Genomic DNA, 15,023 nt, shown 5'->3' with positions numbered 1-15,023 from the left:
ATTCAAGTACTATTGTTATGACACTACATGTCTAGTATGGCATCATTTACAAGGCATTTAAAAAATTTGACAGGGTGTGTCATAGATGTATTTATGTAAATCTTTAAAATGAAGCTTTATAAAACTATTTGTTGTTATGAAAGAATTTTTAAAATATTCTGAAGTATAATATTCTGGAGAAGATTTATATATGCTATAACTCCATTTTTATTATAACTTCAGGTTGGTGGGAAGGAAGGAAGGGAGGGAGGAAGAAAATAGAATATAGCATTTAGGTAGTGTCTTCTGATATTTTTTTCCTTTTTCTTACTTTTACTTAAAATTATTTCTTGATGAAAACTTCTTGTCTAACAAAATACATTTTCCCCTTCTTTTCCCTATTGCTCCCAAAATATGAAGAATATGGAAGCTTGATATTTTTCATGAAATAGAATCATTTGACTTTGGAGCTATGATATAATACTATAAATGTTAATTTTGTTGCATTTTAGTTTTAGAAAGATTGAAGTATACAATGAATTTTGTTGCTAAATTGACAGTTAGAATAAAATCAGAATGAGATGTACTGAAGACATTAATGTGTCTCACCATAGGAAGAAAATCAAATGTATAATGATAGAATACAGAATGCAGGCCTGGCAAAAGTACTGCAGATACAGTTGTTTCAATACAATGAGTCATAAATTGGGCATGAATCAATAACACAGTGTCATCTTTTATAAAAGGAAATGCTGAGAGGAGATACATTATATTCATACTAATTTTAAAAATAAGCCAGAGGTTTACTAAGTACAAAGAAGCTACGAATAAAACATAGTGTATTAAGTGACAAGGGGAAAGGGTTATATGATTGTGGTATTAGTTAATGTTTCAATTAATGAATTTGAACCAAACAACATTTAAAGTTTGAAACACCCACCCTAAGACAATTAAAATATTGAAATTAATGAGAAATATTTCAGCTCTTAAATACATGACAGGTTGGAAACATCTAAAGATTAGTAAAAATAAAAATGATTCAAAAGACTAAGATCTCAAATCTGCATTTGTGTAGACTTGTTTCCATTTTGAGTATATAATATATGCCTCCACTTAATGTAAGCTATATAAAACTGGAAAAAGTTCTAACACTATAAATTTTGGACCATGATTATCTAAAGTACTGAAATTATATACTGTAATTTTTATTCTAATTTTATTTTTCTTGAGAATCCATAATTAATGTTTAAAATATATAAATACTAAAATTTTTAGCAAATAGATCTAAGTTGAAGATCTTATAGTCCATTTGATAGAATTTGTGTCAAAATGAAAAACTACCACAGATACTTAGGCATGGGATATTGGTAGCTAATTCATGCTGCTATGAAGCCTATAGCTGCATTGGTAAAGCATATGCATTTTTTATTTTTATGAATTGCAAAATATGCTTAGTAACTACTAATATAGGATCTATCAGATTACACACTTTTGAATGTTTTTATGTTTTAATTAAAAACATACAAAGGGATTTCAAGTCAACGCGTCAACTTATGAGTATGTGTATCTTGATCATTTTGGATGCTTTTTTTTGTTTTTTTTTGGCCAGTCCTGGGCCTTGGACTCAGGGCCTGAGCACTGTCCCTGGCTTCTTCCCGCTCAAGGCTAGCACTCTGCCACTTGAGCCACAGCGCCGCTTCTGGCCGTTTTCTGTATATGTGGTGCTGGGGAATCGAACCTAGGGCCTCGTGTATCCGAGGCAGGCACTCTTGCCACTAGGCTATATCCCCAGCCCTTGGATGCTTTTATAAACCAGACCTTCTACCTCACTCTTATGTATCTGTTCAGTTCTCACTTACCAAACTAAAAACACAAAACAAAATGAAAAACAGTAGCAATATATTAAAATCTCCAGACTCCTTCTATAAGAACACACTGTACATATCCTTGCTGGAGCCAGAATTTGGTTCCTGAAGCATTATTAGAAATGGGTCAAGTACAGGATTTGTAGTTAGAGCTCTTCTACCCATATTAACTAAACCTATTATTAAAATTATATTTCTTCTCCAAGTCTCAGCTCAAAGGTCCCACCATCACCTGAGGAATTAGGTTCCGTTCCTTGAGGAGCACCTGATGCTAATTTCAAAAACAATCAATGGAATTGTGGTTTTTCAGAAATTTAAATCTCAGTTCAAGAGTTAACAATCCAAGCTACAACATCGTCCTTTCTCTACACTGTCCAGTCTCTTTTCCTGTTCAAAGATATTACCTAATTCACCACAGACTCCTTTATGTATTAGCCCTCAATTGTGGAAGTGAATTTGTATGCTTTTTATTACATTTGTTTTGTCTTTGTGAACTGGCGAATGACATACTACTCCTCTTGTTGACATTTCTTATTAGCTAAACTTTAAGATTGTGATGAAATAATATCTAGCATTTAGTGGATTCTTTATACTTTGATTAAACAAACAAATATATCAATGTTAGACAATTGCTTAGTTTTAGACTGCTTTTATTATGAATATAATGATTTTTCTGGAAGATGAAATAAATACTTGTTTTAGGGCCTCTAATGCATCAAACAATTATGAATTGTTCTTGTAAGAATACATCTTTCAATCATGTACAAAATGTTTTGTTATTTTCTTCTAGATCACTTAATTCATTTTTAAAGTTATAAATTTAGTATAACATGATTATTAGAGTTTGAAAAATAAAGGAAGAAAGAAGTAACAATAAAAATTACCTATCATCCCCCAATCCAAAGAAATTACTTAGGAATTTTGGGCCTCTATTGCTCACCTGATTTTATACTTTTTTGTTTACTATTTAACTATAAGCCCCTTCTATGTGATAAATATTAGAAATCTCCATTTTAATGACTATAAATTTCCTTAGTTTGAGTGTCTTACAATTTATTTCTCTTGCTAAGCCTTTAAGTGTATTCCTACATCACTCCCCTTTTTTACCACACATACAGGTATTACAGTAATATTGCTGTGCAAAAGTATCTAAAAGTATTTATTTTGCAAAGAAGATTCTTAAAGATGATATTGTTTCAAGAGGAATTAACATTAAATATATTTGCGTGTGAGTGTATATCAGTACTGGGTCTTGAACTCAGGGCCTGGGAACTGTCCCTTGACTTTTTAACTCAATGCTGGCACTTTACCACTTAAGCCACAGCTCTACTTCTAGATTTTCGGTGGGTAATCCGAGATAATAATGTTATGTACTTTCCTGCCCAGTTAGCTTCAAACCAAGATCCTCAGCAATCATCTTCTAGAGATTACAGGTGGGAGGCACCTGCACTTGGCTTGCCATTTCAAATGTGAATTTAAAAACTGCCAAATTGCATTGAAGCATGAGCAATTTAAGCCCCTTCTATTGGAATAGCTAGTAAATAGCTAACTAAATCTACCAGAAAAAGCTATGCAATGTGACTTACAAGATAGAATTTAAGCATCACTTCTAAAAGCTCAGAAATTGTATTATGGTTCTCTATAATTTTAAGTTCTAGTTCCAATAATATCATTTGTTTCTTTGCCTAGATTTTCTATGCAGTTCATGCTTTTCAAGCTCGGAGTGACCATGAACTCAGTCTTCAGGAGTACCAAAGAGTCCATATACTTAGATTTTGTGATCTAAGTGGAAATAAAGAGTGGTGGTTAGCTGAAGCTCAAGGCCAGAAAGGCTATGTGCCAGCTAACTACCTTGGAAAGATGACTTATGCTTAAGAAAATAAGCCTCTGACCTTCATTTCCTGGCAAGGTGCTGATTGACTACCTCATAAAACTGACATTCTCAACCAGAAAGCAAGAAACTTCCAAGCTGCATTAACAAATAAGGTGGCAAGTCTTAAGGAAGACTATACTTGCTAATAGCATTGTTTCCTAAATGTATACATGTTGCAGGGAATACTAAACTAACAGAAAGAGCAAAGCAAACAGCTCAGGCTCATACCATAAACTACAAGGTACAGATCTTTTGAAATAGCACATTTCCCTTTAGCATCATGAAAGGCTAGTTCTAAGGACAAGGTTCTTCACTGTAATATTTGTTATATATTTTATATGTTATATCTTTTGCTTGTTTTATTTTCATGTTTCCCACCTCTGTGTACATTTATATATACATATTTACTATGCAGTTTATATGTGTATAACATAGATCATACACATAGATGTGTAAACCCAAGCATAACTAAAACCATAGTCATAAAATAAGAATTAACAGCCAACTAGACATCTTTAACATGAAGCCTTTAATAAAAGTTTTGTACCAAATGAAATAATTGAATATATTAATATATTAATGAATATATTAGTGATATACAACATTCACTGAACATTAAATGACATTATTTTAGATGCTTTGTACGTAGTAACTTAATACATTAACAGGAACCCACAGACCAACGAAGCAATGGGATTTGGCCCAGTGAACACTGCCAGTAGATGATAGAGCTGAGACTCGAACTAGTAATCTGGTCCATGGAACCTACTCCTAACCACTAAGCTGGGCTCTTCCAGCTTCACTACCTGCAGTGATGGTAATAACAAGGAACATTCTTCTCATGTCCACATTTAAGTATTTTGAAGTTTTTAAAAATCAAGGGCTATAAATACTTGCATAATGCCTAGACCATGTAAGAATCTAGGATAATGACTTCTATTTTTATTGTTTTGCTTAATCATTTTGAAAGGGTACTTGTTTAAAATGATCTTACAGGGTGGAAATGATATTTGAATGGAGACATTTTTTTGGACAATTTAATCATCAGGATGTAAATGGGGAATGTGTATTCTGAGCCAAGATGTGCATGTTTAGTTGCTGATTTGTACTTAGATAAGGAGAATAATATTTTCTATAACATAGTGTTCTGCCACAGTGAACTTTAATTTGGGTATTCTTTAAAGAATTGTTCTCCAAATTTTTGGGAATATTTGGTCAAAACACTTTGTCAAACTAAAGATGCTTCTTTGAAAAAGATTAAATTTGACTTTTGTGGTTTCTTTTAAAAATCAAATGGTTTCATTGCCTATATAAAATGTGCCAATATGACACTAAAACTTAAGATTTGATTTTCACTTTGAAATGCTTATTTGACCTGTATTATGTATATTAATATTACTGAAGAATGCAGGTAACAAAATAAAGAGAGCTGCTGCTCAGAAGACAGATGATGGACACACACACACACACACACACACACACACACACACATACACACACACACACACACACACACACACACACACACCATGGTTAGTCAGAGAAACTCTTGTGTGTTTGTTTTTTTGCCAGTCCTGGGGTGTGGACTCAGGGCCTGAGCACTGTCCCTAGCTTCATTTTGCTCAAGGCTAGCACTCTACCACGTGAGCCACAGCTCCACTTCTGGCTTTTACTGTTCACATGGTGCTGAGAAATCGAACCCAGGGCTTCATGCATGCAAGGCGAGCACTCTCCCACTAAGCCATATTCCCAGCCCCAGAAATTCTTAAGATACTTAAATGAATCATTTTAAAAAGTTCATCTGAAAATGGCTTTACAGATGAGTTGTTTTGCATAAAATTTTGTTTCAAGTACAGCACTAAGACTCCTTAAAAAGATATGCAGGGATTAACTTTTAATTATTAATTGTAATCAATTTTAAAATGCAAGTGAACTTATTTGCTCAGGGTAAAGCTAAAAGCTAGTATATCTTGCTACTCATGGGAGCCATGAACATGCCTAAAGACCAAATTAAGAGGAAGATGTATATATCTATACACAGTTATGCATATCTACATGCATCTATGTAGATATATACATTGGTATAAATATATATATGCTTAAGACTCCCTGAAGAATGAAGACATGTTTATTTATTTATTTATTTTTGCCAGTCGTGGGCCTTGAACTCAGGGCCTGAGCACTGTCCCTGGCTTCCTTTTGCTCAAGGCTAGCACTCTGCCACTTGAGCCACAGTGCCACTTCTGGCTGTTTTCTGCATATGTGGTGCTGGGGAATTGAACCCAGGGCTTCATGTATGCAAAGCAAGCACTCTTGCCACTAGGCCATATTCCCAGCCCAAGAATGAAGACATGTATAAGCAGTTTTTATGCTAGGACTGATGATGCTTCCTATCTGACCTTTGAAAAATCTGCACCACTAAAAATCAGAGCCACAAGTGGCTACTGAACATGAGTTATGATGAAGGCACTTACTGCCGTCTCTTGTTAAACACAAATTACTATGAATAGACTTGAAAAATTATACAATACCCTTATTTTAAGTCTTTTGCTTAACACTGAATATTGTAATCCTGAGATATTATTTTATTAGGCACCATGGAAATAAACCTCCAAGAGAGCTATGAAATATATGTCTTCAGGAAATTCTTCAAAGATAATTTCATTGGTGGCATCTGAATTAAGTCTAGGCATTTTAATGGAATTGTTATATTCCTTTTTTGGTGTACCAGTTCTGGGGCTTGAAATCAGGGCCTGGATGCCGTTCCTGAATTTATCTCTCATGGCTAGTTTGCGCTCTACCACTTGAGCTCTAGCTCTACTTTAGCTTTTTGTTTGTTTGTTTGTTTCAGAATCAAAGTTTATTTAACAAATTTTTTTTCACAAGGTGTTGTGCAAAAGGGGTACAGTTACATAGGAGGGCAGTATGTACATTTCTTGTGTTATCTTACACCCTGTTTTTCTTTCCCTTTCCTAGGTCAGGTAGACATATATACAATACACAATGTACCAAGAACATATACAGTAGCCACGTGGCCTACGCCAAAGAAAATTCACGTAGGTCTTTAAATGTAATATCTACAATAGACAGTATGTTGACAATAGTCTTATATGAACGTACATACATAGCTTTTGAGCTATTGTGATCCACTGAGAGGTCAAATTTTGACCTTTATATGTTGAGTAGTTGTTTGGTTTTAGTTACATATTGTAGGGTCACTGACCCAAACCTGTGGGAAATACCATTTGACAAGAGGTTTTTGGTTTCACAGACCTGGTCACTACTGTCTCCCCGTCACCCCATCTTAACAGTCATATATCAGGGAGATCATGCCCCTTTGTTTTCTGTGTTCTAGGCTTGTCTCGCTCAACATTATTTGTTCAAGTTCTGACCATTTCCCTGCGAATAACAATATTTCACCATTCCTAATCGCTATGTAGTATTCCATTGTGTATAGGTACCATATTTTTTGGATCCATTCATCTGTGGAGGGGCATCTGGGTTGTTTCCATATGTTGGCTATTGTGAATTGTGCAGCAATAAACATAGAAGTGCAAATGTCTTTTTGATATCTTGGGACCTGCTGTTCAGGATAGATGCCTAGAATGGAATGGCTGGGTCATAGGGTAGGACTATATTGAGCTTTTTTAGAAACCTCCATACTGTTCTCCAAAGTGGTTGTACTAATTTGCACTCCCACCAACAATGGAGCAGGGTTCCTCTTTCCCTGCACCCCCTCCAGCATTTGTTGTTGCCTGAGTTCAGAGTATAGGCCATTCTAACTGGAGTGAGGTGGTATCTCAGGGTTGTTTTTATTTGCATTTCCTTTCCTACCAGGGATGTTGAACATTTCTTCATATGTTTCTTTGCCATTTTTATCTCTTCTCTTGTGAAGTCTCTCTTTAGCTCCTTTGCCCATTTCCTAATAGGTTTATTGGGCTTGGAGGGGCTTAGTTTTTTGAGTTCTCTGTAGATGACAGATACTAGGCCTTTGTCTGTTGCTGTGCTGGTAAAGATCCTTTCCCATATGGTTGGCTGTCTTTCTATTTTGGTGGCTATGTCCTTAGCTGTGCAGAAACTTTTTATTTTTTAGTAGTCCCATTTGTCGAGTCTCTCCCCTATTTGTTGTGCCCCTGGGACTCTATTCAGGAAGTTCCCTCCTGTGCCTATAAGTTCTAGCATCTTTCCTACTCTGTCCTTCAGTAGTTTCAAGGAATCAGGTCTAATATTGAGGTCCTTGATCCATTTTGAGTTGATCTGGGTGCATGGTGATAGGCTTGGGTCTACTTTGAGTTTTCTGCATATGGCTGCCCAGTTCTCCCAGCACCAGTAGTTGAAGAGGCTATGTTTATTCCATTGTATGTCTTTAGCTCCTTTGTCGAATATCAGCTGACTGTAAGAGTGCGGTTTTATTTCTGGATCTTCAATTCTATTCCATTGGTCCTCAGGTCTGTTTTTATACCAACACCAGGCTGTTTTTATTTTGATGGCTCTATAGTAGAGCTTGAAGTCTGGTATTGTGATACCTCCTGCACTGCTTTTTTTTTGCCTAGAATTGCTTTGGCTATTCTAGGTCTTTTGCTGTTCCATATGAATTTATGGGTTGCTTTCTCTATTTCAGTGAAGAATGTTGCTGGGATCTTGATGGGGAGTGCATTGAATTTGTATAACAATTTGGGCAATATGGCCATTTTCACTATATTGATTCTGCCTACCCATGAGCATGGGAGGTCTTTCCATCTCCTTGTGTCTTCTTTGATTTCCCTTATTAGATTTTTATAGTTCTCATTAAATAGGTCCGTCACGTTGATCCCTAGGTACTTTTTTTTTGATTTTTTGGCTACTGTAAATGGAATTGTTTCCATAATTACCTTCTCTGCTTGTACATTGCTGGTGTACAGAAGAGATGCTGACTTTTGTGGATTGATTTTGTATCCTACTACTTTGCCAAAATGGTTTATTAGGTGTAGGAGTTTGGGGACTGAGTTTTTTGGGTCCTTCAGATATAAGATCATGTTGTCTGCGAATAGGGATAACTTGATTTCTTCCTTGCCGATGTGGATCCCTTTGATGTCCTCCTCTTGCCTTATTGCTATGGCTAGGGATTCCAGCACTATGTTGAAAAGAAGTGGGGAGAGTGGGCATCCTTGTCTTGTTCCTGAGTTTAGGGGGAATGATTTAAGTTTCTCTCCATTTAATATGTTAGCAGTTGGTCTGTTGTATATGGCTTTTATTGTTTTGAGGAATGTTCCATCTATTCCTGTTCTCTCCAGAGCTTTTAATAAGTATGGATGTTGTATTTTGTCAAAGGCTTTTTGGGCATCAACTGAGATAACAATGCGATTCTTGATTTTAGTTCTGTTTATGTGGTGAATTACTTTGATTGATTTACGGATGTTGAACCATCCTTGTGACTGTGGGATGAAGCCTACTTGGTCATGATGTATAATTTTCTTGATCCGTTTCTGGATCCTGTTAGCTAATATTTTATTGAGGATCTTTGCATCTGTGTTCATTAGTGATATTGGTCTGTAGTTCTCCTTTTTGTTGTGTCTTTGCCTGGTTTGGGAATGAGTATGATATTAGCTTCATAGAATGAGTTTGGGATTTCTCCCTCTGTTTCTATTTCTCGGAAGAGTTTGAGGAGTATTGGTATTAGCTCCTCACTAAGGGTTTTATAGAATTCGTTGGTGAATCCATCTGGGCCTGGGCTTTTCTTTGTTGGGAGGTTCTTGATTACCCCCTTTATCTCACTGTAAGTTATTGGTTTATTTAGTTGATTTATTTCTTCTTGGTTCAGTTTGGGCAGTTTATACTTCTCTAAGAATTGATCCATTTCTGTAAAATTATTGTTTTTTACTGAGTAGAGGTTCTGGAAATAGATCCTTATGATTGTTTGAATATCGTGTATATTTGTTGTAATTTTTCTGGTGGAGTCCCTGATTTTACGTATATGAGTCTCTTCTTTTTTTTGTAAGTCTTGCGAGGGGTCTGTCAATTTTATTTACTTTCTCAAAGAACCAGCTTTTAGTCTTATTTATTTGTTGAATGGTCTTTCTATTTTCAATCAGACTTATCTCTTCTTTAATCTTTGTGATCTCTCTCCTCCTAGTCATTTTATTTATTTATATATTTATTTATTTATTTATTGGCAACAATTCTTTTTTATTATAAATGTTTCCTTTTGATGGAGAAGCATGATTTTTTTCAAGAGCACCTGTAAAAAGTGAGTATATTATTTTGAGATTCCTCATACATATATTTTGGTTTTTCTGGAATGTTAAGATGATCAAAACATCACCTGCATTACATAATAGTCATTGAACGCAAGTCGGAACAAAACGGTAAAATTTTACAGCTAAAAATATTCATAGCAGCAACTTTTAAAAGATGATTTTATTAAGTCATTGCACTTGGTCATTTTATTGCTACAGCAAAACAAGGCAATTAAATTATAATACTTCTCATTTCTGATTTGAACTGATTGTCTCATTCTACTCAAGACATTTCAAGTTTAAATGCAAGCATAAAATGTCAAGAAACAGCAAAAGCACTTGGGATTGGTTGTTTTCTGGCATCACAGTAAGAAGCATGAAAAGAGTCTTCTATTACACAAGGCCCATTCTCTTTGCATTTTAAACTTTTTCTGTAAAGTTTAAGTAACAGCTTGGTAATATGGCAGAAGCTTAGTGGTCACAAACTGCGCGCGTGCACATGTGACACACACAAAGGACAAAAAACAGAAATACACTGAGGAAGTTGGAAATATTGTGTAATTCAGAGACAAGCATACCTGAATTACACATTCAGTAAGTTTGGCAAGACAGATTCCATGCTCATCAACTTCAGTCTGTTACTTGTATTCACATGTAGGAAAAAAAAAAAAAAAAGCCTTTTTTTCAATCTTTATGTAAAAGCCATGGTAATTACATCATTTTCTGATAGGAACTTCAGGGATAGTAACTAGCAGAGGATCGTGATCAAGAGCAAATACAGACAAATGACCATGCCAAAGAAATTATTCTGTTCCCTTTACACTCAAGCTTGCTTGGTTTTCTTTACTACTGTGTTGAGGTCAGAAGAATGGCTACAGACCTCCGATGACTTCTCTATTCTTCCTTCGGCATTCATATTGATCCTGATACTAGGGACCTCCACCGCCCGTAGCCTGCTGACCACTCCGACCCCACACCCTGCCTCTGGTGTGCTGGAGTCAGGACCGTGGCTGCCGCTACCTGCAAGCAGCTCACCACAGCCTGGGATCTGTGCAACCTTTCTTACCCCCATTCCTAGAAAAAACTGGAGTATGGTTACTAGATGGAATGTTTATAGCTTTACCTAGGAGACTGACATTAGAAAATCTAATTTATTTAATGAGAAATAAATAATTTGAGTAGCCATTTAAAGATCAAACAGGAGGAAGCAATTTTGTTCAGTAGTGACCTCTCCTCCTAGTCATTTTAGATTCAATCATTTCTTGTTTCTCCAGTTGTTTTAGTTTCATCGTGAGGTTATTCACCTGCTCTGTTTCCATTCTTTTAAAGTGAATGCTGAGGGCGATGAACTTGCCCCTCAGTACTGCCTTAGCTGTATCCCATAGGTTTCTTTGTGATGTATTTTCATTGTCATTGTGGCTTATGAATTCGTTGTTTTCATCTTTAATTTGGTCTGTGGCCCAAGTGTTGGATAACAGTGTGGGGTTTAGCCTCCAAGAATGTGTATAGCTTCTGTCGTAACCGTTGTTATTGAGGGTTACCTTTAATCCACTGTGGTCAGATATAATACATGGGACGACGTCAATACTTTTGTATTTGCTGAGGTTCTTTGTGTGGGCTATGACATGGTCTATTTTGTAGTATGATCCATGGGCTGCTGAGAAGAAGGCGTATTGGGTCTTTGTAGGGTAGAAGATTCTGTATAGATCTGTCAGATCCACTTGGGATATGGTGTTACTTAGGTCCTCAGCTCCCCTGCTAATCCTCTGGGTGTTGGATCTGGAGAGAGTGGGGTATTAAAATCACCCTCTATGATTGTGTTTGGGTCTATCTTGTTCTGTAGTTCTGTGAGAATTTGCTTGACTTATGTAGGGCCTCTTTTGTTCGGTGAGTATACATTTATCACTGTGATGTCTTGATTCTGGATTTTTCCTTGTATTAAAATGTAGTGACCTTCTTTGTCTTTTTGAGTTGATTTTAATGAGAAGTCCAGCTTGTCTGAGATCAGGATGGCTACTCCTGCCGTTTTGGTAGGTGCATGTGCTTGGAAGATCTTGCTCCATCCTTTCATTTGGAGCCTGTTTTTATCCCTTGCTGTAAGGTACGGGTCTCTTGTAGGCAACAGATGGCAACTTTTTGTTTGCGGATCCATTCTGCCAGTCTGCTCCTCTTTATTGGAGAGTTTATACCGTTTATATTCAAAGAGATCAAGGATAAGAGTGTTTTTTCTCCTTCCATTTTCTTGTTGGGCTGTTTTTCCTCTTTTTTTTTTTTTTCTTCAAATTTTTATTATCAAACTGATGTACAGAGAGGTTACAGTTTCATACATTAGGCTTTGAATACATTTCTTGTACTCTTTGTTACCTTGTCCCTCATACCCCCCTCCCTCTCCCCCTTTCCCTTCCCCCCCCCCCCAGGTGTTCAGTTCACTTTTTTTTTCTTGTCTTTAGTGAGCTACTCTTTCTGTTGGGCTCTGGCTATTGTAGTTTCTTTCTGTTTCTGTCTATGTGACCTGTACGATTTCTGTTGGGTGGGAGTTCCCTCTTAGAATTTGCTGTAGGGCTGGTTTTTTATTCACATACTCCTTTAGATCCTCTTTGCTATGGAAAGATCTGGTTTTCCCCTCGAATATGAACTCCAGCTTCACTGGATATTTTATTTTAGGTTGGCAATTGTTGGCTTGTAGGACCTGGATGGTGTTTTTCCATTCTCTTCCTATGTGGTAGGTTTGTGTGGAGAGGTCTGCTGTTATTCGGATCCTCTTCCCATTGTAATAAATTTCTTTCTTCACTTTGGCTGCATTCAAAATTTGCTCTTTATTCTTGAGATCTGAAGTCTTGAATATTATGTGCCTTGGCGTGGCTTTTATAGGATCTGGTCTGCCAGGTGTCCTATAGGCTTCGGTTACCTGGATGGGGTCCCTTGTGAGATTGGGGAAGTTTTCCGCAATCACTTTATTATGAATATTTTGAAGCCCTCTGCTCTGGTATTTGGCTCCTTCTTCTATTCCAATTATGCGCAGATTATATCTCTTGTCTTTGTCCACTAGCTCCTGGATTAGTCTGCCCTGAAGCTTTACCGTTTCTTGGTGTGTGGTAATTTTCTGGTTCTTATCGGCTTCATCATCGTCCAAGAGAGAAATTCTGGCTTCCATATGGTCAATTCTTTGTGCTGTGGATTCAAGTGCGGAGTTTATGGATGTCAGAGAGCTATTTATGGTTGCCAGATCAGCTCTCATCGTGGAAATTTCTTCCTTTAAAGAGTTGTATTTTAAATCTATTTCTTCATGCATTTCACTTCTCAGGATGTTAAGGTCTTCTTTGACGGAGGTTTGCACTGTATCCCTTTTTGCTTCCATTTCTTTCTTGGCTTCCTGGATGTCCTTGGAGACTTCCACTCTGAACTCCTGGGATTGTTTTCTGATTTCATTTCTGAGGCTTTCCATCATTTCTGATAGCATAGCCTCAGTTGTTTTTTTATTCTCCATCTCCTCTTCAGTCGTGCTGCTTTATGAAGCTGGCGAGTTGGCTTGCCCTTTGGTGAAATTTGTTATATTTCTTTGTGATTTGCGTATCTGGAGATCTGAGGGTGGCTTCCCTGGTTTGGCTTTGTGCTGGTTCCCACTGGTCTGTCAGTGGGAGACTTGTTTGTGTCCTGGCTCTGGGTCTGAGTTTGGCTGTTGAACCTTACTGCCCAGTGGGTGAGTGTGCCCATCTCAGTTGTTGCCGAGGTGGTCACCCTCACTGCACTTGGGGGTGGGTAGGTTCTGTGTCTTTCTCTGTGGGACAGTGTCCTGCCGCTGTGTTGTGCTGACCCTAGCGTGCCCCTGGTGGGGGTTTGCTGGTTGCTGATTCAGCGTGGCATGGAGGCTTTTCTCTTCTTCGGATCTTTTTTCCACTTGGTAGCTTGGTCAGAGCTCACCTCTCAGATTGAGAATTGCCGCTGAGAGGCAGCTTGCCCCCCTGTGCGGGGTGCGCCTACCGCGGGCACTGCCGCTGGGGGACCCTGCCCGCCTGTGTGGCGCGCGCCTATCAGAGCAGGCGCTGCCATTGAGGGGCTCTGCCCACCTGTGTGGTGGGTGTTGCAGCTTGCCCGCTTGTGTGCTCCCGCAGGGGGTTGGGCAGATGATCCTCCTGCTGGAGGACTAGCACGCTGGCCCACGCTGGCCCTCCGGGGGGCACGTGCGTGTGCACTCTAGTGTTTCCTTTGGGGGCGTGTTGGCCCGAGTTTTTGGAGAGTGCTTGTGCCCTCTTGCGAGTTTGCTGTGGGGGGAGGTATGGGTGGGCCCCGGTAGGATCAAGTGTCCGGGCTCGGGTTGGTGCCCACAGACTCTGCGCCTCCGCTGTGAGGAGGGCGTGTTTTTGGACCCAGATGTCCCTGCTGGGCTGGTATTGTACACCTGCGAGTCTGTGGTTGTTGTTCAAAAAGACAGCGAGGACCAGGTGCCTCAGGTGGGGCTTCCAATGCCTACCAGACCCCAGGCCCCTGCTGGGGGGTTGGGGGGGCAGTGCGGCCAGGTTCTGGCTCCTCTGCTGGGGGTTGGGGGAATGCCTTGGCGTGGCTCCTTTGTTCCCTCGGGGTAGGGAGGGAGCTCTAGCTTCTTTGTAGGGTTTGGGTCTCTGTTAGAGCTGGTCTCCCATTTGGGGGGCGGGGGTAATGGGGAACTTACTGGTCCTGGATTGTGTGTGTGTCCCGTGTTGCTGTGGGCTTTTCGGGGCTGTGGTGCTGGGGTGCGGCGCTCGGTCGTTTGGTGGTGGTGGTCCCAGCTCTCCCTGTCTGCGCCGCCTGGTTCCCAGCTGTTCGGTCCCAGGCCGCTGCCAGGCCACTTGGTCCCGCGCCGCCGTCTGTCTCAGTTGTTTTGCGCTCCGTCTGGGGTCCGTGGAACTCCTGGTGTGACTTTTCGGCTGTTGCTTCTCTGGTGGCTGAAGGTCTATGGCCCCACTTGCCGGCGCTGGGTCCCCTTTTCCAGCCTGACCCTGTTCGGGCTAGGGTCGGCGGATGGGGGAGGGTACCCCGGAGATTTTCTGGCTCCGTGTAGGTTATAGGCTCTTCTTTTTGTTTTTTTGTTTGTTTCCTGTGTTTCTCTGTTGC

The 15,023-nt window shown here is 39.0% G+C and overlaps 1 protein-coding gene across 1 annotated transcript in view; it reads left to right on the top strand.

The window, feature by feature from the left end:
• Window positions 1–4,023, top strand: part of Arhgef38 (Rho guanine nucleotide exchange factor 38) — an 89,749-nt gene extending 85,726 nt beyond the window's left edge. Inside the window, exon 14 of the mRNA XM_048333673.1 lies at window positions 3,534–4,023. Coding sequence (XP_048189630.1) covers window positions 3,534–3,719 — 186 coding nt within the window. The 3' untranslated portion in view covers window positions 3,720–4,023. The remainder of the gene's footprint in view (window positions 1–3,533) is intronic.
• The last annotated feature ends 11,000 nt before the right edge of the window (window positions 4,024–15,023 follow it).

Source organism: Perognathus longimembris, chromosome 24 (assembly GCF_023159225.1).
Source record: "Perognathus longimembris pacificus isolate PPM17 chromosome 24, ASM2315922v1, whole genome shotgun sequence".
Lineage (NCBI taxonomy): Eukaryota > Metazoa > Chordata > Mammalia > Rodentia > Heteromyidae > Perognathus > Perognathus longimembris.
This window is presented reverse-complemented; position numbering and strand designations above follow the sequence as displayed.